At 39.6% G+C, this 25,506-nt stretch overlaps 2 protein-coding genes and 1 pseudogene across 3 annotated transcripts; all 3 read left to right on the top strand.

Moving 5' to 3' along the window:
- Positions 1 to 8,255: 8,255 nt before the first annotated feature.
- On the top strand, positions 8,256 to 10,819 carry LOC106379893 (annotated as a pseudogene).
- A 568-nt stretch (positions 10,820 to 11,387) lies between these two features.
- Positions 11,388 to 12,723, top strand: LOC106379892 (dehydration-responsive element-binding protein 2B-like). Its single transcript, XM_013819742.3, has 2 exons — positions 11,388 to 11,569; positions 11,650 to 12,723. The coding sequence occupies exon 2, from the start codon at positions 11,686 to 11,688 to the stop codon at positions 12,559 to 12,561; it is 876 nt and encodes a 291-aa protein (XP_013675196.1). The 5' UTR covers positions 11,388 to 11,569; positions 11,650 to 11,685; the 3' UTR covers positions 12,562 to 12,723.
- Positions 12,724 to 15,089: 2,366 nt separating this feature from the next.
- On the top strand, positions 15,090 to 18,501 carry LOC106382275 (cytosolic endo-beta-N-acetylglucosaminidase 2-like). Of its 2 annotated transcripts, none has more exons than XM_013822275.3 (11): positions 15,090 to 15,720; positions 15,857 to 15,994; positions 16,071 to 16,180; positions 16,245 to 16,356; positions 16,433 to 16,540; positions 16,627 to 16,739; positions 16,829 to 16,910; positions 17,031 to 17,111; positions 17,230 to 17,282; positions 17,386 to 17,521; positions 17,604 to 18,501. In XM_013822275.3, exons 1-11 carry the CDS (start codon positions 15,217 to 15,219, stop codon positions 18,309 to 18,311), a joined length of 2,145 nt encoding a protein of 714 aa, XP_013677729.2. In that variant the 5' UTR covers positions 15,090 to 15,216; the 3' UTR covers positions 18,312 to 18,501. The 2 variants fall into 2 exon arrangements, with proteins under 2 accessions (XP_013677729.2, XP_022551383.2); XM_022695662.2 differs by having other exon boundaries at positions 15,140 to 15,720; positions 17,392 to 17,521.
- The last annotated feature ends 7,005 nt before the right edge of the window (positions 18,502 to 25,506 follow it).

Here is a 25,506-nt window from a genome sequence, read left to right as displayed (position 1 = left end):
TTTTTAATTATGCATACATATTAAACCGTTTAATTATGGATAACCCAATTTGATACCATACATAATTATTTCTTTTAGAAAATTACCCTATAAAAAAATTTAGGGTAATTTTGTTTATTTTGGGTTCTAAGTTTTCTGTATGCATGATTCAGGGTAGTTTTATTTTCTTGGGTCTAAGTTTTCTGTAGCGAGTATATAGATTAGAAAGCTATGACTTTAATAAGGTTTGTTTCTAAGAATGAGAAAAGCATACACTTCAACTGGTTCCTAGATTTTGACCAGCTTTGAAAAAGCGGGTATATTTTTTGTTTTAATTATTTTTGAAAATTTTAATTTTATGTTTTTTAAAATCATATTTGTGTTTAATATTAATTTACATACTATAATTTTTGGTAATTATATTAAATATGTCAAGTTTCATAACTATACATTTATACTATATGCATTTTAAAAATTATTTTAAACTTTATTCATAAATATTACAACATATTATCTTTTTTATTAGTTATCTAACATAATTACTCAAGAATATTTGAATAAAAAAAAAACGATTCGAAATCGACCCGAAAATCAAAATCTCATACTCCATTAGACATGACTTATATATTTGAACAGTTCTTAAAATGTTATATCCAAAAACCAATATCAAACCCAACCCGCATTGTTAGCCAAACAATTTTTTTTGAAAAATGTTTAAAAATTTTAATTTTAATTATATTATGTTAAATATATATGTGTGTGTGTGTAAATGGATTAATATGGTCTTCACTAACTTTAAGTAAAATCACATTTTAAAAATATTTTTAATCGAATAACATATTTAAAACCCATTATACTAAATGAGTTTATATGAATATTTATTTCTATTAAAATTTTACTTAAACTCTATTTTTAACATCAAATGCTTTGTTAATTGATAACCTTAATGTATGTGAAATATTTAAAATTTGAATATTGTCTAGTTGAATAAATCCTGAGATGTAAGCTATGTTGTTGTTGTGTGATAATAATTTTTGTAAAAAATATATCAAAGTTTATTATAATTATGAGGAATAATTATCATATCATTATAGAAAGATATGTCAATAACGTAACTGTATACATAATTATATAAAACAATGTGTTATATTAATCAAATAAAAGTTTACAATTCTAAAAATAATTTTTATTTAAACACCCAATAACAATAAAAATACAAAAATATATGGTAACAAAAATGTATTTTTTTAATGTCGAGCATTAGTTTTAACCTTCATAAGGGTTTATATTTTTATGGTACATGACCAATTGTTATAAGGGTTTTTTCGTATTAAACATTTGTTGCCCTACATAAGGGTTTATATTATTATTTAAACATCCAATAACAAAAAAGTACAAAAATATATTTTTATAATTTTTGTTGCCATATATGTAGTTTTTTAAAATATGACTCAAAAGTGGTTATCCCTTTAAAATAGGACTTTAAAATATATTCAATTTTTTTTCTTCAAACGACTATTCTATTACTCAAGCTTGAGGTGGTCTGGGAAACGAGACCGGAATAGAATAACCAATGTAATACAATTCCCTATGGAAGGATCTCACTATCTTAGCTAGTGAATCAGACGATACATTTTTCTGACGAGGTACAAAAATAATCGAGAACTCTGTGAATCTTGCTTTGAACTTCATAAACTCCTCCAGCTCAGTAGAAAAGCACGGCCATGCTCCAGGGTCTTTGGTCTTCGCGATTAATTCCTTGCAGTCAGTCCCAAAAGATTGGCATGTTGATACCTGTAGCATACATTCCATTCCCCATGATAATGCTTCCAGTTCATAATGCAGTTGTGAGATTCGACGTCGTTGATTTCTTGCTCCTAATAATTGTAGCGCACCACTTGAACTTACCCATGTCCATCCATAACCATTAAAGAGTGCATCATGTGTCCATGATCCATCTATCATGCAGCGCTCGGAGATTGGATTCCCTACTGTGTTTTGTTCTTCCACCATCTCGTCCGTTCTTTGATTTGCGTCAAACCAAGCTTGGCATTCAGATTCAGCGTGTCTGACAGTTTCCAAAGGGTCCCTGTGAATTCCTTTAAAGAGTTTGTCGTTCCTCGCTTTCCAAATAAACCATATGATCCATGGATATGGGTCCCTGTCCAATTCTGGTTCTATAATATCATTCTTCCTCCAGAACAGGTAATCTATATTCGTGAACTGACTTCCGCTTGGAAATATAGTCGACGACATTGGGGTTGATGCATGTGCCCATGTCTTAATTGCAGGAAAACACTCAAAGATAGCGTGATTTACAGTTTCATCATCTACACCACATCGAGAGCAGTAATTATCGCATCGCATATGGCGATGAGTCAGATTACTCGTTACTGCTAGTTGGCCCGATACCACCTGCCAAATATATTCAATTTAGATGTAGTTATATAACTCAGTTATATAAAAATTACTTTTTTTAGTTGGACATATTTATATGACCCATTGCAATCAGACCAAATGTAACAAATCAACTGATTTAAAAAACAAATCAGTTTTGGAAACAACGGTCCAGACAGTTATGGCTAAACCTAGGGGATAAGAACACTTCCTACTTTCACGCCTCAACGAAAAGCAGAATAGCTAGGAACTGAATATCAGTTATTGAGGATGACGCGGGATTACCTGTTTATGAAGACACACAGATTGCAGAGGTTATCTCGGGTTACTTTAAACAGATTTTCACCTCCACTAATCCCTCTACAACCGAGATAGTGAACAAAGCTATCACTCCTTGTATCTCAGCTGCAACAAACGAAAGGCTAACGGCTGCTCCCACCCCTACTGAGATCAAAAATGCAGTCTTTGCCATCCATCCCGATAAGGCCCCAGGCCCGGATGGTTTCTCCGCTAGTTTCTTTCAATCCAACTGGGATTCTTTCGGCCCTGCGATCACCAAGGAAATACAAGAGTTCTTTGTTTCAGGCGATCTACCATGCTCCATAAATGAGACTCATATACGACTCATCCCAAAGATTCAAAGTCCTAAGCTTGTCTCCGACTACAGACCTATAGCGCTTTGTAATGTCTATTACAAAATCATTTCGAAGATCCTTGCTCTACGACTCAAACCGGTGCTACAAGACATTGTATCTGAGAATCAATCCGCCTTTATACCTGGAAGAGCCATCTCGGATAACATTCTCATTACCGATGAAGTCTTGCACTATCTGAAAATATCTGGAGCTATAAAGAACTGTTCAATGGTAGTAAAGACAGACATTAGTAAAGGTTATGACAGACTTGAATGGTCTTTCATAAGGGCAGTTTTGGAAAAAATGGGGTTTAGCGATACCTGGATCGGCTGGATTTTGCAATGCGTTTCCACTGTGTCCTACACTTTTCTCCTAAACAATGAAGCTGTGGGGAGAGTCACGCCACAGAGAGGCATTCAGGGGGATCCTCTCTCACCTTATATCTTCATCATCTGTGGGGAAGTCCTCTCTGGGCCCTGCAAGAGAGCACAAGCAGTTGGATCTCTACCAGGAATCCGAGTTTCCAGAAACAACCCAAAGATAAATCACCTCCTTTTCGCTGATGACACGATGATATTCACTAAATCTGACCCCCACAGCTGATCCGCCCTGTTAGAGATTTTGCATAGCTACGAGCGAGTCTCAGGCCAGATGATAAATGCACAAAAGTCATCAATAACCTTCTCATCAAAAACGACACCAGAAGTCAAAGCGAGAGTTAAACTGTATCTTGGTATAGAAAGAGAAGGAGGTGTAGGGAAGTACCTGGGCCTGCCAGAGCACTTTGGCAGAAGGAAGAAGGATCTCTTCTCTTCCATATTCGACAGAATGAAGCAGAAGTCTCTGAGCTGGACTACCCAGTTCTTGTCTACAGCGGGTAAGGCCACCATGTTGCAGTCTGTTCTATCTCCTATCCCGAATTTTGTGATGACATGTTTCCAATTACCGGTGAGCCTATGTAAGCGCATACAGTCTGTGCTCACTAGGTTTTGGTGGGACTCAAAGGAGGGAGAAAGAAAAATCTGCTGGATATCCTAGGACAAACTAACGCAACCTAAGAGCGTCGGCGGCTTGGGCTTTAGAGACATCCAAACTTTCAATCACGCCCTCTTGGCAAAGATCTCGTGGAGAATCATAACCAAACCAGATTGCCTTTTTGCTCGTGTTCTGTTGGGGAAGTACTGCCACAAAGTCTCTTTCCTCAAGACTAATCCCTCTTCTTCCATATCGCATGGATGGAGAGGCATCCTTCTGGGCAGAGATCTTCTGATCAAGCATTTAGGCAAAGCAGTGGGGAATGGAGACTCTATTAACGTCTGGCCAGACAACTGGATCGAGCCAGTGAGCAACATAAAACCAATTGGCCCTGTACTCGCCCAAGATGTGGATCTAATAGTCTCATACCTCCTATCTCGAGAGACACGGGAATGGAATAAGGCTAAGATCGACTGCTTGCTCCCAGAACTTTCGTCACAGATCCTCTCTATCCGACCAAATATCCTTGGAATCCAAGACACATGTGTCTGGCCTCTACAAAAATCAGGCCAGTACACAGCAAAGTCGGGTTACTTCTCAATGCATACACAAGGTGACACCTCGATGAGCTCCCCTGTACTGGGACCAGATACATGGAACTGGAAGAAGAACATCTGGTCCCCTCCCCTGCTACCGAAGCTAAAGTTTTTCCTCTGGAAGGTAGCTCTTAATGCACTCCCTACTGGTGACAATCTGCAAAAAAGGGGACTTTTTATCAACACCAATTGTGCTCGCTGTGGAGGGACTGAATCTATTTATCATATCCTTGTTCACTGTACCTTTGCAAAGGAGGTGTGGGAGGTGGGACCGTGGCTCCATCAGCTCAACCCACTGCACTTCGTCAACTTCAAAGAACTTCTACAAGCGTCCCACACTTGGGTAAACCTCCCACCGTATGGGATCTCAGGAAACTTCCTCCCTTGGCTCTGTTGGACCCTTTGGACCTCAAGAAACCAGCTTCTTTTCGAAAATAGAACTTGTACGCCGCAAGATGTGGTGACAAAACCATTATTCTGTGTAGAGAGTGGGAGAATGCACAGACTCCAGAGAGATCAGCTCCACATACGCACAGCTCACCTCTCCAATCACCGGCGATCGATTCCTCAACAGTCATCTGCAACACAGACGCGGCGTGGCGATCAGATCAGAAAGCGGCGGGTCTAGGTTGGATTTTCAGTGATCAGGACTCGGTGGAACTAAATCGAGCATCACGACTTCAACATCATGTCTCCTCCGCTTGCATGGCCGAAGCGCTAGCCATCAGAGAAGCACTCCTGCACGCCTCCTCCCTTAACATCAATCAAATCTGCCTCAGAACGGATTCCCAAGTGCTCGTACGAGCAATCTCCTCGAGAAGTAGAACGATGGATCTTCACGGAGTCCTTTCCGATATCGACTCCCTGGCGTTCTCTCCGTCCTCATCCTTCTCGAAATGTTATTTTCAGTTTATCCCTAGAGCCCAAAACGGCCCAGCGGACTCTTTAGCAAAGTCTTGTCTATTTTCTTTGGGCCTGAAGCCATGAACACCTCTCAAGTTTTATTTTTAATAAAAGTTCAAGTTGACCAAAAAAAAAAAAACAAAATCGAGGCCCGTGGCCCAATTTTAAAATCATAAACCGACAAAAACTCCAATCTATTGTCTTTTTGTGTTGGAAGAAAACGTAACTTGCTTATTATACAAAGAAAACTTGTTATCTATGCTATTAAAGCAGGATCCTATTGTCATTTTTACCTTAGTTTGCCAATTTTTTACTAACATTGGGCAATCAAGTAATATTAATAACACATTTATATTGGGCCACTTTTTCCGGATCCAACCCACTGTCCACATCAGATCTCTCTTGGGCCATTTGGTCCGATTAAGAAATCAGATCCACTTCTCACATTTTTTTTCCTTTGGGCCATTGAGTTTAAGTTCAAATAATTTTTTTTCGACCATTCTTAATTATTTTTCTTTTCTTTTCTTAATATAATTTAAGTATTCATAAAAAAAATTGATTTTTTCATTGAAAAGTATAAATCTTTATTAAAAGTATATAATTATTTTTAATAAAAATATTAAACACATAATAAAATTAATTTATCAGAGTTATACCAACCTAATTTATTAAAGAAATAAAGTTTAATTTTTTAAATATAAATAGTCATTTAAAATGAAACATGATAAAGAAAGATAAAAAGTTTAAATCTTTTATAAAATAAAACACAAATATATTAAATATTACATTTACTAAATATTTGTCAATTGAAAAAAAGAAATAAAATAAATATATAACTATAGCTAAATCGTCAAAAACACCCAAAAAAGAATCTAAAATTATTTACAAAAGGAGGAAAGGAGGTGATCATCAAATCCGTGATTACGGCTTTGCCAAATCATGTGATGTCGTGCTATTGTTTACCCAAGGCTACTGCAAAAAAATTGACGAGTGCAATAGCTCAGTTTTGGTGGAGCCCAAGCGGTAGCACAAGAGGAATGCTTTGGAAATCATGGGACAAAGTATGTGTAAGTAAGGAAGATGGAGGTTTAGGGTTTAAAGATATCACTGACTTTAACACCGCAATGCTTGAGAAACAATTATGGCGGCTGATAGAAAAGCCAGATACTCTATTTTCTCGAGTTTTTAAAGGTCGGTATTACAGGAATGCTTCACCCCTGGAACCGATTCGTTCATACTCTCCGTCTTATGGTTGGTGGAGCATTGTTTCTGCTAGATCTCTGGTAAGCAAAGGACTAATCAAAAGGGTGGGAACAGGATCCTCCATATCTGTATGGAATGATCCTTGGCTCCCAACCACTCGCCCGAGACCAGCAAATAAAAATCAACACAATCTTTACTCAGACCTTACAGTGGATTCGCTTATTGATTCTCATTTGCGAAGATGGAATTCGCAGGCGATTCGGGCTTTGGTGGACCCACAGGATGTGAAATTAATAGAGAGTATACCTTTGAGTAGGACTCGGATGGCAGACAAAGATGGATGGCATTTCACAAATAATGGAAAATACACGGTCAAATCTGGATATCAGGTGGAAAGAATATATCCAGATAGGGAAAAACCACCAGTAGTGTTTGGACCTACGGTGGATATTTTGAAGGCACATTGCTGGAAAATACGGTGTCCACCAAAGATTAAAAATTTCCTATGGCAATTGGTGATAGGGTGTATAGCAGTCAAGAAAAATCTGCATAAGCGAGGGATACCCGGAGACATTGTGTGTGTAAGTTGTGGTGCGGAGGAGGAATCAATCAACCATGTGTTTTTTGAATGCCCTCCTGCACTTCAGACATGGGCTCTTTCAAAGATTCCAACAAATCCAAATATGTTTCCGACAAGCTCCCTCTTTGTGAACATGGATCATCTTTTTTGGAGAGTGCTTCCAGATGGAGGATCATCCGTTTGCATGGATACTATGGTATATTTGGAAGGGAAGAAATAATAAAGTCTTTAGTAATATGGATGTAGATCCGCTAGATACCCTTAAACTGGCTGATACGGAATCAAAGCTTTGGGCTGAGTTGCAAATTCTGACTGATGAAAAGAGAGTTCAACAGGTTGGTGCAATGGTTCTTCCGTCAATCTCAGGAAGATGGTGTTTTACGGATGGTTCCTGGAAAGACAATGATATTTTCTCAGGACAAGGATGGTATAGTACTCTAGAGGGATATGCGGGTTTGATGGGTGCAAGAAATGTCCGGGCGTCCCTTTCTCCACTTCATGCAGAAATGGAAGCTTTGTTATGGGCAATGGAATGTATGAAAAACTTACGACAATTTCAGGTTACGTTTGCAACGGACTGTTCTCAATTGGTGAAGATGGTTTCAACACCAGAGGGTTGACCAGCATTTGCAAGTTATTTGGAGGATATAAACAGCTTGAAGGAGAGTTTTTCCTGTGTAGAGATTATCTATGTCCCAAGAACGCAGAACAAGCAGGCGGATAGCTTAGCCAGTAGCGCTAGGAAAGAAACGTCTCTTGTAGTTCACATGGATCAAGATCTCCCAGTTTGGTTCACAGAGTCTATATGAGTGTGTAAAGTAGATGACAAAAAAAAAAAAAAAAAAAAAAATCTAAAATTATTACATTCTCATAGGCCAAAATGGATGAGTTGGAGTTCAACAAATGCTGGAATAAATGAAAATGGAAGCGAGTTAGAAAACTAGTTCAATGCAGGATATAAATGAACTCCAAAACACCTTGAAAGTAATCATTACAAACAATTAATTTATTTAAAATTGTTATTTTACACGTATTAAATTTTTCTCGGGGGAAGGAGCATGTAACAAAAACCTCTCAACTTTATCAACCATTCAACCCTGACCATTGACGTGATGGCCGTGCAAACTGCAACGTCTCCCTGAATTATCCCCCTGATATTACCAAACAACCCTCCTTCACTTTCCATTTTAATGTAACAACCCAAAACCCCAAAAGGGTATAATCGGCACACGCAAAAACTCTTTTCGCGCTTCGTCTTATCATTTTTTTTTTTTGTTGTCTAGGAGGAAAAAATTGCAGCTTTCCTTCCTACGGTTTCAGGCTAGTAGTACCTTCCTCTTTCTCTTTAACTCTCTCATCTTACACTCATCCCTTCCCCTGCGAAAAATCGAAGAACCCTAACAAACCATTTCACTGTAGATCTTCCTTCATCCCATGCATTTCGACTGAAATTCGCGGGAATTTTTACGTCTCTGAAGATCCTAATCGCTCTTCTCTTCTCTAATCTCGTTTCAGATCGTGTAGGTAAAGTGACGAAACAGTTTCTTAGCGTAACCTTCTCTGTTTGCGCGAGAAATCGCTCTGTTTCCGAGATTTTAGTGTAAAAAAACCTCCGATTTGGTTTGTTACTGAACGATTTTTAAGACGAAGAACTTGTGTGTGATTTATATGCGATCTTTCTCTGCTTCCTAGTGTTATGAGCTGAGATCGACGTTTAGTGATTCGAGATCCTCTAGGTTTTAGTGTTTGTTAGCATTTCTCTCAGATTGCGTAGGGTTTCTAGAAGCTGTTAGCCGGTTTAGTGAATCGTTTTTGATTCTTTTTTGTGTTTCAGGTGAAAGGCAATGGGTGCGGGGAGGAAGACGGAGACCTACACGCTTGCTCCGGATAGCCTTAACACATACGGGAATTGGTGCATGAGGAATCTTGAGAAGAAAGATCTCTGTGGAGTTATATTTGGATGCAAGTTCAGCACTATCAAAGAGTGTTACGCTAAGAAGTTGTTTGGTTAGTTAAGCTATGCAAATCTATAATCTTTCTTAAAAATCGAAGCTTTGTTTGTGTTGAGATTGATGTTTGTTTTGTGGCCAGGTTTGCCAGCTCCTCACATGGCGTATATCAAGAATATTGATCCTGGTTTGACGCTGTTCTTGTTCAACTACAGTGATAGAACACTTCATGGTATCTTTGAAGCTGCTAGCGAAGGACAGTTGAACATTGATCCCAAAGCTTGGTCTCCTAATGGGACTGATCCAAGTCCTTACCCTGCTCAGGTTTGTACTGTTTAGTACAGAACACTTTGTTTAGTTGATTCACTGAAATGTAACTCGTTTTTGTAAATGTTTTTTACACAGGTAAAGATAAGAGTAAGAGTGAAGTGTGAGCCTTTGGCTGAAGAAAAGTTTAGTCCTGTGATTGCTGGCAATTACCAGGATGAGAAAATGTTTTGGTTTGAGCTTGACCGAGATCAGACAAACAAGCTGCTCCGTATGTTTTCACCGTCCCCGTATGTAAGGGCACCGTCAACATCCAAATATGCTGTTGCATCACTATCCAGGAAGGCTATTCCGGCGTCTTCTCTTGTGGAGATAGGCGAGGTAGGAGCAACACGGGTTGATAAGTGGAGCAGTCTTTTCAAGTCTTCAGACGAGAACAAAGGAGAAGACTCAAGTGGAGCACGCGGGGCAGGTTCAAGAGCAGTAGTCAACCTTGGAAAAGCTGAGAAAGCAGTGGTGCAATCTGGTGTATCTTACTCATCAGTTCTGAGAAACGTGACCGAGTCTTCGACTTCAACAAATGAAGTTCCATCTCAAGCAAGTAAAGGAGTTGAAAATCCTTGGTCATCTTCTTCTCGACCTCTCTCTTCACGCCAAGACGGTACCAAGGGAACTATTAACATGATAGGACATAGCAAGGACGTTTCTGCTGAGGACACACATTCAGAGATCGATTGGGATGCTGCATCGAATTTCCAAGCACATCTTGAAGGACTGGAGAGGATTTTGGAAGAACCTACAGGATTTGCATCGGCTTCTTCTATGGTGCCCAATCATTGGGAAGATGGGATACCGCTCTCGGACTATGAGGAAGGGAACATAGATAAATCACCTTGTGGGTCCTCTTATGTTTCCGCCATGACAGGAGATGGAGCTGAGGACAATGGAGTTGACAAAGAGAAGCTTCGTATGGATCTTTCCAAGATGGAATTGGGATCGCTACCCACTTACGTGGATATCTTGAGTGAGGTAAGTTGATGGTCTTTACTTTGTTCTCTGAATTATAAACACAGCTAGTTTATAGTGACTCTCACTAACGAAAATCGTTCCTCTGTGCTCTAGATATGGGCTGAAGTGAAAGAGTTAAAGCAAACTCAGATGAAGCAAGCCGAGTATATGATTACTTTGCAGATGGAGCTGGTAAAGATGAACTTGTGATTTGTTTGTTACTTGCCTTTTCTCATGTGCTTCAAAAACCAATTCGCTTTTGTATTGTTGTAGCTTGAATCAAGAAAAGAGATACTTCAACTGAAAAGGACATAGGGAAGTTCCTAAGCATATGGTAACACGACGAGACTCCGGGAGTTTGCAGTTCCCTCTGCATACTTGCTTTTGTTTTGAAGAAACAAAAAGTTAGAATCTTTTGGGTTACAAAGTATAATGTTTTGGCTTGTTGAGAAAAACTTGTAGGTGTGGTTGTGAATCCTTTTGAGTTGGTATGCTTTCAGTTTGAACTTTTAACTTTCAAGTGAATGTTTAGGGGTCAGATCAGAGCTTCTTAAATGGTCGTTGTAATGGTGGCTTAGCTTTTTCTACTGAAGGCTATAAAAGCCGGATGGCCAGTTACATATTAACTAGGTCAATATGGATCTTTTCAATGGGCCGTTAATAGCTGAAGGCGTGAAGCCCAGCAAGTAAGCCAATTGTGTATGTGTGTGTTTATCAACTTCGGTAAAGGACCCAATTGCTTAGCTGTATCGGGAGCGTGTTTTTTTGTGGTGAGTATTAAGACACGTGTCAATCATGGGAACATCTACGGTTCGGTGTTCGAATTATTCAGTGACACGTCACAACTCTCACATAAAATATCAGAATTATTATCTAGAGAAACCTGTATAAATACCCCTTGACCCCTTGGTCTACAGAGCTATTTTACTTTTTGGAAAAGTTAGAAAAAAAGAAGAGACGCTAGAAAAAACGCGACACTCCGAAGAAGAATAAGGTATACGAATCACGATCGTTACACGCGAGAACACAGCTGAAGTAGAGATTCGACTCGAGTTTTGAAGCTATCCCTCCCATTAGGTATGTCAATTTTTCGATTTTTCCTTTTATTGTTGGTGAGCGCTAGTTCGTTGATCTCACGCTTAGTGTCTCTTTTCTAGGGTTTTGATTTTACAGCTAAGAAGAAGAAGAAGAAGATGGCGATTTATGAACAAACGGGAACCGATACATCATCAAAGAAGAGAAAATCGAGGGCTCGAGCAGACGGTACAACGGTCGCTGATAGGCTAAAGAAGTGGAAAGAGTACAACGACATTATTGACGAAGGAGAGAATAGACCGAGACGCAAAGTTCCAGCGAAAGGGTCGAAGAAAGGGTGTATGAAAGGCAAAGGAGGACCTGAGAACACTCACTGTAGTTTCAGAGGAGTTAGACAAAGAGTTTGGGGTAAATGGGTTGCAGAGATCAGGGAACCTAACAGAGTAAGTAGGCTTTGGCTTGGTACTTTCCCTACAGCGGAAGAAGCTGCTTCTGCTTATGATGAAGCCGCTAAGGCTATGTACGGTCCTTTGGCACGCCTTAACTTCCCTGAACAGTGTGTTGTTGCCTCTGAGTTCTTGGCCAGCACGTCGAGTCACTCTGAGGTGTGTAGTGTTGAGGATAAACCGGTTCTTGATGGTGATGCTTATTGTGAATCTAGACCAGTTAGTCGGATTAGTGATGGTAATACAAGGATGAGTTCCGATTTGCTGGATGAGTTTGATGAGGAGTATTGGGGAAGAGTATCCAAGGAGATAGAGAAACCTGATGAGGGAGAGGAAGAAGTGCTTACCGTTGCGGATTATGGTTGGTCTAATGATATGTTGAGCGAGCAAGATCTTTGGGATCCGAATGAAGTTTTTGATGTTGATGAACTCCTAGGGGATATAGATGACTGCATCATGTTAACAGGTACCGGTCCGGATGGAGACCAGAACGGGATAAACCCTGGTGGTTATGACTCGCATGTTCCTCTTCAGCTGGAGCCACACGATGGTCACGAGTTCTTTGACTTGAGTTCTCAGGATCTTTGAGAGTACTGAGGCAATGAATGGTCTGCAATAGGATCTTTGGATTTGATCAAGATATGAGCGTTAATGAAAAATAGACTAACTCTGTCGTCTTTACTCTTTACTTGGATCATGAAGTATTGAATACTCATCTACTGAGTTTAATATAAATAACATAGCTTACGTAAAAGAATAACCATAATTTAGAATTACAGTCCTAAAAACGAATCTTAAGAAAAGAATCAAGGAGCAAAGAGAAGCTCGTTTCCCACATGTTTCTTGAAGGCCAGGAAAGCACCAATGCATACAAGAAAAAAATGTTCTTACGACTTAATCTAATCTAGTTTCCACTTGCAGATCATGTGAAAAGCCAAGTCCTATGAACTATTTAACTCATACTTCTATTATCTAAATAACTAATGAGTAGGGGCATAGTCGCAAAGAAAACCCTTGTCTTCAATGTATTCATATTCTTCTTCACGGGAAAATGGGCTTTTAATTCCCCAAGTATTTGTAATCAGCACTTTTAATCCTCAACTTCTACTTGTGCAGTTTTAATCCTCAAGTGAATGTTGACTGAGCAAAATTGGAGTTTAAAATGTCAACCGTTATGTTTTTTTGACGGAAACTTTAGTTATAATAGAAAACAGATTTGATTTTTCTTTTGAAACCCAGAAATCTTTCACTTCGATTATTCAGGCGATTTTGATGGAGAGGAGGTGAGTTCCGGCGAGCATTACATAAGCCGTATTGTTTTGTTGTGTATGGCTGGGAGAGTAGAAGAATACTAAGACAGTGCAAAATAATATGCCAATGATGCTAAGTCGGTCAGTGTGGGGATCAATCTTAAGCGCTTATTAAAACCGTAGAGATTGCTTTAATGATTTTAATTATTGATTCTTCATTATTCTTCATTTAAGCGTTTGTATGAGAGGAGAAGATATTGATGCTGTTAACATTGCCTTTTCTTTTCGCTTTGATTCTGTGAAAGTTTTGGTTTTATTTGCTATTGGGGCAATTATCTGTCATGGAGAATATGTAAATCTGAGAACTATCATTGTGATATAATTTTTTTATAAAAAAAGTGTGTGATACTGCAACTGTTGCAGGACTCAAATGTTGAACTGGAAAATATATGCATTTTCTAGGAAGAGAAATCTAGTTATGTTGTTACAAATTTTGTTTTTGCTAATCGTATGAGTACTTGTACATGTGTGATTTTAAAATTATGGCCAAAGTTAGAAGGACAAGACACAGTGTTAATTGGCTACGGATCAAAACAAAGACCATACAAATTCCCATCATCAAACCAACTTCTGTCATGGAACGTGTTTGCAGAGCTGCTTATGATCTAAGTTTGCTTTCTCCATCTATTCAATCTTGGATGGAAGCTTTAGTAGTTCTTTCTCATGGGTAGATAGTTTCTTTTTGTCAAAGATTTCATTTCATAACACTCAAAACAGAGTAATCAAAGAACATAGTTTGGATACAACACTCATTGTGAAAGCAACAGCTTAACAAGTGGTTGTGCATTGATTAAAACTACAAGATAGTGGAGTGAAAAGTGACAAGGTTTCTGAAAAGAAAACATGTGATCTTAATCATGTCCACCCATGAATGCTTGGCAGAGAAGAGGACAATAGAGTCCAAAAGTAACTGAAGACTTGAGATTCTCTATTAGTCTTTGCTGATTAAAGAGCTTCAAGCATCGTTATAGCTTCGTTGGCAAGAGACGAGACTACGCTCAAAGCCTCAAACTAATAGAGGAGCCTTGGGAGTCACGGGCTTCACCCTTTCCAAATACCACCCAAAACCTCCAGTTTTAAAGCTTTAAACTACATTCCATTCACCGAACCAGTCGGAAAGATTTTAACGTGAACGGTTCGGGACCTTATTACAGCTACACACTCAGAGGCGACAAAGCCCCGCTTTATTAAGTCTGAAAGTTGTGAAGAGGGCCACTAATGCCAAATGAGTAAACCTGAAATAATTGATCATCATAATCCCTCAAATTTTGTTTTCACTTTTACACTCCTTTCGTTTTTTTGTTGAAAGGAACAACAACGACAACTGTTTGGAAATTGTTCCTCTTCTCGCTGGAACTCACTCCTCTCCACCAAAATCGTCTGGATAATCGAAGTGAGAAATTTCTAAGTTTCAAAAGACAAATCAAATCTGTTTTCTATTATAACTAACGTTTCCGTCAAAAAAACATAACGGTTGACCTTTTAAAATTCATTTTTGCTCAGTCAACATTCGCTTGAGGATTAAAACTGTACAAGTAAAAGTTGAGGATTAAAAGTGATGATTACAAATACTTGGAGAATTAAAAGCTCATTATCCCTCTTCTTCACCCATTTAACCATAGTCTTTAGTGCCATACAACAAAGCTAATCGGCTAGCCCCATATACCGAAAGGCCAATATATCCAACGTTCTCATCCTTCTTGGCTTCTTCCGTGCAAGCAACTTTATTATAAAAAAAAAACATGAAATTTCCATGTCGCTTGAAAAGTGATCTTCTTTTCATATGCTATGCTTTTTGTTTAGCGTACGCATTAAGGAAAAGAAGAGTGACGTCATCTTTTTTTCATAAGCCGTACTTTTTTATTATTATTTAATAAAGAAAAATCGGAAGCCATCGTCGTCGTCTTCAATCATCAGTTGACCTTCTCTCGAAATGCGAGGAGACCTACTTCGCGCCTATTTCTCACGGAGAACACTCGTCTCTCTCTACAATCTCTTCTTCACCATCTCCCGTACGCTCCTCACTTCGTTCCCTCTCTCCCTCATCATGCCCAATTCCAACGACGGCGGCGCAGATTCCGAGTCCGAGTCCGTCCCGCTGCTCGATCTATCGAAACCGTCATCACCGATCTCCTTCCCGATCAAATCTCTCCAATATTTAAAATCGCGTTCCTACTTCGACTCTTTCCACTTTCAGTTCAACCGCTCCACAGTCCCTCTCCGGCGAGACTTACCTAATAATCGCCCGAGGGTTTTAGTATGCCACGATATGAAGGGAGGGTATGTAGAAGACAAGTGGGTACAAGGGTGTGAAAACGACGCCGGATACGCGATTTGGCATTGGTATTTGATGGACGTGTTTGTTTACTTCTCCCATTCTCTGGTGACTCTTCCTCCTCCTTGTTGGACCAATACAGCTCATCGGCATGGTGTTAAGGTAAAGAATCCATTCGTGTGGATACATTAGTTGATTTGGATGTGGTTTCATTAGATTATTGGATTGATAGTTCAGATTTTAAGTTCAGATTATGAAAGTGTTTACTTTCTTGTGTGTTTATGGAAACGTTAAAAAGGTGTTGGGGACTTTCATCACGGAATGGGATGAAGGTAAAGCTGCCTGCAAAGAGATGCTTGCCACTAAGGAGTCTGCTCAGATGTATGCTGAGCGTTTGTCTGAGCTTGCTACTTCTCTAGGTTTCGATGGATGGCTGGTGAGTTTTGTCTTTTGGTAGATACTTCTTGATTCTTCTGTTCATCTGCGTTTGAAGTGTAAGCTCTTACCTGCAGATAAATATAGAGAACGAAATAGATAAAGAACAGATTCCTAATTTGATGGAGTTCGTCAGCCATCTAACAGAAGTCTTGCATTTATCCACTCCTGGGTCTTTGGTTATATGGTGAGTTGTTCACAAGTGTTTCTTTTGGTGAAACCACTTTGAATCTGATCACTTCTTTTTGCAGGTACGATAGTGTCACTGTTCATGGCCATCTTAAATGGCAAGATCATTTGAATGAAAAGAACAAACCTTTCTTTGACTTGTGTGATGGAATCTTCATGAACTATACATGGAAGGTACCGTTCAATTTCTTCAGTTTGTGTTTCTTCTATATGCATTTGCCTGTTATTTGAGTGGGTGATGGTATTTCAGGAGAGCTACCCAAAATTATCAGCTGAAGTTGCAGGTGACAGAAAATATGATGTTTACATGGGAATTGATGTCTTCGGTCGCGGCTCCTTTGGTGGTGGTCAATGGACTGTATGTTTTCAGAAACTCTTGTGAAAACCAACCAATAATTTTTCATATTATTCTTCTTCATTGTCTCAGTAGTCTATATATGATAGGTTAATACTGCTCTTGATTTGCTTAAGAGAAACAATGTATCGGCTGCCATTTTCGCTCCTGGATGGGTATATGAGACTGCACAACCACCTAATTTTCACACAGCTCAGAATAAGTAATACTCTTCTTTTGCCTGTTTGATTGTAAAATAAATTTTGCCATTTTCTTTTTCATCTTATTATCGTTCATGCTTTTTTTCTTCAGGTGGTGGTCACTTGTTGAGAAGTCATGGGGAATAGTCCAAACATATCCACAAGCGTTGCCATTTTACTCGGATTTCAATCAGGTCAAGTGAGATTGATTTCAACTTTCTTCCCATCTTGTTAGAATAACACCAGGGTAAAGTATGAATTGACTGTCTTGCCCATGATTTATGTTCTGAAAAACTCTGTTCTTGCTTATCCAGGGCTTTGGTAACCATGTATCACTCGAGGGTCGCCAGTTATCTGATGCTCCGTGGTACAACATTTCTTGCCAAAGTCTTCAGGTTCAATCTTATTGTCCACTCTTTAACTGCACATATAATATTTACACGAACCAAAAACTTATTTTCTTGATCTGGGTTTGTCTCTCCTCTCATCTGATTGTTGTGTTATTAATGTTAGCCACTCCTCGAGTTCAAGGAAGACAACACTGATATCATACAGGTCACTATTGAGTGAGTTCTGGCCCCTGATACTAAAAAAAATGTTTTTAACTTCTTGTTGATTTAGATACATTTGTTTGCAAACGGATAACGGTGAGCACATGACTTTGTTTAGTACTAGAGATGCATCTTATAACGGAGGAGGGAACATCGTTTTTAAAGGAAGACTCAAGGGAGATGTGTATTTCACAGCAAGGCTCTTTAAACCTCTCCTTCAACTTTCTTCTTCCCCCATCACAGTCTCCTACTCTGTAAGTCCCTTGCTTTTAGATACATCACATTATGAGATGATCTTGTTTCTCTTACTAATGGATGATTTTGGATTTGGTGCAGGTGAAATCAGATGAGACTTGTAAACTTGGACTCCTGCTTTCTTTCTCGTCCGCATCACACGGGACTAAATCCATACTTGTGGCGCCACAAGAACCCATCCCTAGATTAGATCACATGTTCTTGAAGTGCCTCGTTACATCAGAGCAGACTGTATCAGAGTGGACGGTACACGAGACAAGCCTTGTCATGGATGAACACACACTAACTGAAATCTCTGCCTTTTGCTACAGAACAGAGAACTCGACGAAGGCATCAGAGTACGTTGCATTGCTCGGTCACATTTCAATCAAAGATCATGTTCAGCTCCTCCAGCAAAACTTCGTTTCCTTACCTCCAGCATCATCATGGGTCATCGAGGCTCATAACATAGAGCTTGTACCGGGTAACTTCGGTTCAAAGATCCTCAGGGTTAAGCTAGAATGGAAACATAAACACCTTGAAGACTCTGGTCTCCCAGTGTACAATGTGTATGCAGAGAATGTGAAGTCAACTGGTGAACTAAGATCGAGGAAGGTTTTGGAGAAACCAAGAAGCGAGAGAGTGTTCCTCGGAATCTCTCACGTACCGGCTTATTACGTATCGGAACTGGTGGTAGATTCGGACGTGAAAGGGGTCAGCTTCGTGGTGCAACCGTGTGGTGAAGATGGGTTATGGAGAAAGCTTGATGATTCCCCTAACCTTCTTGTGGACTTGGAGGGTCTCTCGTAGGTTGCTGGAAACAATGAAACGATTCATAATGTATATTACAAAATTACATTAATCTAGAAAGTGGGGAAAACATGATAAAAAAACCTGAACTGATAACAGATCATCGTACAACTTCTTAAAAATATAATTAATGTACACTAATGTATTTTATAATTATAAAGAGATCTTTTCCTTGTGCTATATCGCACTATTCTATCTCTACAAATTTTTGTGCTATACGGTATTTGTAAGACAAGAGACTATGGGCCTCGATACTAAAGCCCATGATGGAGATACAAAGAGAAGAGGCCCAGACATCATGAAGAACACTGTTATAAGAAACAGAGGATCAACGGCTAGCAAGTACGGAAAAGGAGAAGACGAAGACGCAAAGCCAGCTCTCACCCGAAACCGATTTGATATTTTCTTATCCTTACAGGATGACGAAGCACCTTTACAGCTAGCTATCTAGAAATATCCATAACCTTGTATATAATGTCTCTTGTGTAGTCTTGTATGGATTAACGAAAGTAAATCAGAAAGTTCAGAATCCCTATCTTATTCTAAATTTTCATATGGTATCAGAGCCACTGAAACCTTAACAAGTCAATCGATGGCGAATCCATTACACCCTTACCCGTTTCCCAGTAATGTTCATATCCTCAGTTCCGTAACTCTCAAGCTAAATGACAGTAACTATCTTTTGTGGAAAATGCAGTTCGAATCTCTCCTTTCAAGTCAGAAGCTCTTGGGATTCATCAATGGGGCTGTCACGGCTCCCGCTGCAACTCGTTCTGTCGTTCGTGATAACGTTACCGTCGAAGAAACAAACCCTGAGCACGAAGCTTGGTTTTGTTCAGACCAACTGGTCAGGTCGTGGATGTTTGGTACGCTTTCTGAAGAAGTCCTTGGATCTGTTCATACCCTTCCCACCTCGAGAGAAGTCTGGCTCTCCTTAGCTGAGAGCTTCAATAAGAGCTCGTTGTCCCGAGAGTTCTCCTTACGTCGTCGACTTCAACTGTTGACCAAAAAGGAGAAGACTTTGTCAGTCTATTGTCGTGAGTTCAAGACCGTGTGTGACTCACTTAGTGCCATTGGCAAGCCTATCGATGAGTCCATGAAGATATTTGGATTTCTCAATGGTCTGAGTAGGGAATATGATCCTATCACAACGGTCATTCAGAGCTCACTGTCGAAGTTTCCTGCTCCAACGTTTACTGATGTTGTGTCTGAAGTAAAAGGATTTGATGCTAAACTTCAGTCCTATGAGCAAGACCCTCCAGCGAACCCTCACTTGGCGTATAACACTCAGAAAGATGCACAAGGTGAAAGTTATAGACAGGCTGCTCCAGCTTACAATCCCGCTCAACGAGGTAGAGGACGTTCTGGACCTTACAGAGGCAGAGGAGGATATAGCTCTCGTGGTAGGGGGTTTTCTCAGCATCAGACAAGCACCAACAATGGAGAGAGGCCCACCTGTCAGATATGTGGTCGCATAGGTCATACTGCTCTGAAATGTTACAATAGGTTTGATAACAACTATCAACCTGCTGCAGCATTCTCTGCCATGCGTTTGATTGATGAGAAGGCAAAGAGTGGTATCCAGACTCTGGCGCCACAGATCATGTCACGTCTTCCTCGACTAACCTCCAGAATGTCCATCCATATGAGGGGAATGAAGCAGTCATGGTTGGTGATGGTGCTTATCTTCCGATAACCCATGTTGGCTCCACCACTTTTTTGTCTCAGACAGGTAAACTTCCACTAAATGATGTACTAGTATGTCCATCTATGCAGAAGTTTTTGTTATCAGTATCAAAGTTGTGTGATGACTATCCGTGTGGGGTCTTCTTTGATGCTAATAGTGTTTATGTGATTGATCTGCTCGAGCAGAAAGTGGTGACAAAAGGGCCTAGAAGTAAAGGTCTTTATGTGTTGAAGGATACTCAGGTTGAAGTGCATTTCTCAAACCGACAAGTTGCAGCGTCTGAGACAGTGTGGCATCATCGGTTAGGTCACTCCAATCCTAAGGTTCTTCAACTTCTCAACAACCACAAGGAGATTATCATCAATAAGAACAGAACAACCTCCATTTGTGAGCCTTGTCAGATGGGGAAGAGTAGCAGTCTACCGTTTTTTTCTTCTCAGTCTTTTGTTTCTTGTCCCTTAGAGAGAATACACTGTGATCTCTGGGGACCATCTCCTGTATTGTCGAATCAAGGGTTCCGTTTCTATGCAATTTTCATTGATGAATATACAAGATTTTCTTGGTTATATCCCCTGAAACAAAAGTCTGAGTTCTTCAGTGTGTTTGTGGCGTTTCAAAAGCTTGTGGAGAATCAACATTCATTCAAGATTACACAATTTCAAAGTGATGGAGGAGGTGAATTTGTAAACCTACAAATGAAGAAACATCTAGAGGAATGTGGCATAGTGCATAGAATCTCATGTCCCCATACTCCTCAACAGAATGGCTTAGCTGAGAGGAAGCATCGCCATGTGGTTGAGCTCTCCCTGTCTATGATGTTTGCTGGTCATATTCCGCTTCAGTATTGGGTTGATGTCTTTTTCTCCGCAAGCTATATCATCAACATGCTTCCAGCAGTAGGAAGTGATTCAACTAGTCCTTATGAGAAGCTATTTGGGAGCAAACCGGAGTACACTGCACTAAGAGTTATAGGATCTGTGTGCTACCCATGCCTAAGACCTTGGGCGAGTCATAAACTAGAACCTCGATCGCTTCAATGTGTCTTTTTGGGTTACTCCTCGCAGTATAAAGGATATAGGTGTTTGCATCCACCAAGTGGGAAGGTTTACATCACAAGAAATACCATTTTTGATGAGGAATGCTTCGTTCAAGACAACATATAAGGAGCTTGTTCCGAGATATGCGACACCTATACTTAAAGCTTGGCAGAGTGCTACTTCTTTTCCACCAGAAGAGCCAGAGCAGCAGATCACAAGAGTTTTGCCACTGCCACGTCAAGATACACAGGCTGAGCCAGTAGTAGTAGAACAGGACCAGGCCCTGGTAGTTAATGAAGTTGTCAATCCTGAAGTTGTCCAAGATCCAGTTACTAATGCTCATCCGATGGTGACTAGAAGAAAGGCAGGAATCCATAAGCCTAATACACGGTATGCATTAGTGGCGCCAAAGTATGCTCCTACTATTCCAAAGACGATAGCTGAAGCAATGAAACACACGGGGTGGAATGGTTCTGTGTCGGATGAAATGAATAAGATACATCTTCTTCATACATGGGAGTTGGTGGAACCATCAAATGAAATGAACATCTTGAGTAGTAGATGGGTCTTTACTATTAAGTTCAGACCAGATGGTACAGTGGAGAGTTTGAAGTCTCGTTTGGTTGCACGAGGTAATGAGCAGGAAGAAGGAATAGACTACTTGGAAACCTTTAGTCCCGTGGTGAGAACGGCAACAATACGTCTTGTTTGAGAGGTTGCTATAACGAAAGACTGGCTGATTAAGCAATTGGATGTATCAAGCGCTTTCCTACATGGAGACTTACTGGAACCGGTTTATATGTATCAGCCTGTTTGTGGATCCAGCGAAGCCTAATCATGTGTGTAAACTCACGAAAGCTTTGTATGGATTGAAACAAGCTCCCAGAGCTTGGTTTGATACTTTCAGTAACTTCTTGATTGAGTTTGGGTTCACCTGCAGCAAGTCTGACCCGTCCTTGTTCACGTATCATCATCACAACAAGACATTGGTGCTATTGTTGTATGTAGATGATATTCTACTAACTGGGAGCCATGAGTCTCTGATCCAAGAAGCGCTTGAAGCTTTACACAACCGCTTTGCAATGAAAGATCTGGGAACACCGAAGTACTTTCTGGGAGTTGAGATAGAGCATCACTCTCAAGGAATGTTCCTGCATCAGGAAGCATACACCAAAGAAATACTCTCTCAGGCGGCTATGTTAGAATGCAATCCAATGCCAACGCCATTACCACAACGCATTGAACATTTTGACTCAACACCGTTCTCAGAGCCGACCTATTTCAGACGTCTAGCCGGTAAGCTTCAGTATCTGACAATCACAAGCACTACAAGAAAACAGGGGGATTCTGATGGCCGAAATCGTCGGAAATTCGTCGGAATAGACCGATTCCGACGAATTTCTGACGAACCCGTCCGTCGGTATCGTTTCGTCGGAAAAAAAAAATTCGTCGGAATTTCGTCAGAACTTCCGACGACTTTCTGACGAATACCGAGAAACGTCATTCTGACGAACTTCCGACGATATTACGATGCGGATACACGAGACCAGAGTTCATCGGAAAAACTACAAACCGACGGAGAACATTCCTCGGACACTTTCGACGCAGAGTGTTCCTCGGTACATTCCGACGAACCTTGTTCGTCGAAATTTACCGACGGCCAACGGTCGTCGGTATATTCCGACGACCGTTGTCCGTCGGTAAATTCCGACTAACAAGGTTCGTCGGTAAATTCCGACGGATATGTCCGTCGTTAAATTCCGACGACCACTCCGTCGGTATATACCCATTTTTTTTTCAAATTAATTTTGCATTTTTATATATTTTTTGATATTAATAATTTAAAAGTAATAATATTATAAAATTTAATTCATAAAAACCGAAATAGGAAAAAAACATTCATAAAGTTTAAAATTCATACAAACCGAAAAAAAAAAACATTCCGAAAGTTTTAAAAAGCCGAAATAAACTAAGATGAACTCGAAGACATCAAACGATCTAGCTTCTGCATAATCTCGGTGTTGAACTTCTTCTGGGATGCCAACTCAGCAAGGATAGTGGCATTCTCCGAACGGATAGTGGCATTCTCGGAAAGGATAGTGGTGTTCTGCTCCTCCAATGCCCCAATCCGTTCATCTTTGTCATGTAGCTCCTCGAGAATCATGGGATCGGCATACGGAGCTTGTGAAGAAGATGCCGGATACGAAGAAGCACGACGGGCCAACCCAACTAAACGGCCTCCTTTCCTTTTAGGAACCGCCTACAAAAATATTTAAAGTAAGTAAATAGGGACAAGTAAGTAATCGACATTATTAAAAAAATATAATAATAAAAAAATTACCTTTTCAACCATCTCATTTATTTGCAATAGAGACAGGTTGGTTGAAGCTCCCGTGGAGTCGCCGTCATCAGAGAGAGGCTGAGATTGGGAAACTATTTCAGCTTCCACCAAATCAACTACACCTCTGATCACGGGGTCCTGAATTTGACCCGTCGTCTTGTTAGTGTGAGCCACCTTAATGAGTTGTAGACGATCAACGGGATTACCGTCATTTGCTTCGATCTAAAAAAACCGCCATTATTAGCCAAGAAATATATAAAATATTTATTTAAAAAATATAAAGATAAATAATAATAAAAAACTTACAAGTTCATCCTCCTTAGTAGACATAGAGCAAGCGCCGAGGTTGTGCACATACATACCTTTCCCGCCACGATCGCTCTTCCGGTTCCTAGAGTTCCTAGAAGACGTCTCTGCAGTTTCTTCCTTCTCCCAATGAGCTATCAACTGCTCCCACACCGACCCGCTGATGAACCGTGGCTTCTTGTTCTTCTGCCAAACTGTCTTCCACGAGTTTATCTGCTTTGTGTAAGAGTCCATGGCCTTTTCGTTGAATTTCTTACGGACTGTTTCCGTAAGATCGGAGTGCCAGTTGAACTCTTGCTACAAAAAACAAACACAATTTAATAAGTAAATATATTTAAAAAAATGTTCAAACTGACGAACTGACGAAACCACAACTCTCGTTCGTCGGAAGGGATCACACTCCACTTTGGATATCCAAAACGGAGCATGGAGTACATCATCTGGTTGATGCTCCGGCTAATGCCATTTTTCGACTTGGTGAACCTTTAAAAAAAAATACAAGTTAGCAAGTTAATTAAAGGAAAAAATATAACGGTACAAATTAAAAAAATACTAACCAAGTGCTATGGCCTCGTTGTGGGTTGGGTTGGAGAAACGGGAGATGCTCTCGACCTGGTTGTTGAACCAATAGATGAACCGGCATGACCCCCGGATCCGGTTGAGCAGCAGCGTGAGGGGCAGCGTGAGGGGCTGAGGGAGCTGGAGCGGGAATATATGCGGGAACCGAGTCATGAGACGATCCCGATGCACGGGAACTGCTCACCGAACTACGTCGAAGACGGGCTGCGGGGCGGGCTTCATCCTCGGCCCTAAAAAAAAAAATTAACCCATCAAACATATTTTCAAATCATTTATATTTTTAATGTTTTCATTTATATATTTACAAAAGGTTTTATAAACGTTTAAAAAAAAACTATTAAACCTTTTATATATATATATATATATGTATACAAAATTATAAAAAAATTATAAATATAGAAAAATGTTGTTAAAAATTTATAAATGAAGAAAAATGTTGTTAAATATTTATATTTTTTTTTAAAAAACGTTTTATTATACATAGTTTATTAGTGAAAACTTATAAAAAATTATAAAAAATTTTAAAATTTTTGTTATACATGATTTACATATATATATATATATATGTATACAAAATTATAAAAAATTTATAAATATAGAAAAATGTTGTTAAATATTTTAAAAAAAATATTAAAAACGTTTAAAAATAAAAAAAAACGTTTTAAAAAATCAAAAAACGTTTTTAAAAATCAAAAAACGTTTTAAAAAATCAAAAAACGTTTTTAAAAATCAAAAAACTTTTAAAAATCAAAAAACGTTTTTAAAAATCAAAAAATGTTTTTAAAATCAAAAAATGTTCCAAAAAAAACTAAAACAACAATCCAAACAACATTCCTAACTTATATATCCTAAACTATCCATTCAATCCTAAAATTTTCAATCAAACAACCTAAAATCCGAGATCAACTTCCAAAACCCTAAACAATTGATAAAAAAGAAGGTTTGGGATGATTCTTACATGATTTGGGGTTTGGGGAAGAGATATGAGGGTGGGGAGAGGAATCGCCGGTGAAGAGAGGCGGAGAAAGGCCGGAATCGCCGGAGAGGGGGAGAAATCGTCGGAGGGTTTCGTGAGAGAGAGAGGCCGCGGAGATAAGGAAGAAAGAAGAAGAAGGGTTTTTATTTCCGAGGATTCCGACGGACACGGGTTCTTCGGTATTCCGTCGGTATAATTAAAATATACCAAATGCCGATTCGCGAAAATTTTCAAGCGGTTTGGTTCTCCCGGGCTAATTGAAATTCCGA

The sequence above is a fragment of the Brassica napus genome, chromosome C1, assembly GCF_020379485.1.
Source record: "Brassica napus cultivar Da-Ae chromosome C1, Da-Ae, whole genome shotgun sequence".
NCBI lineage: Eukaryota > Viridiplantae > Streptophyta > Magnoliopsida > Brassicales > Brassicaceae > Brassica > Brassica napus.
This window is presented reverse-complemented; position numbering and strand designations above follow the sequence as displayed.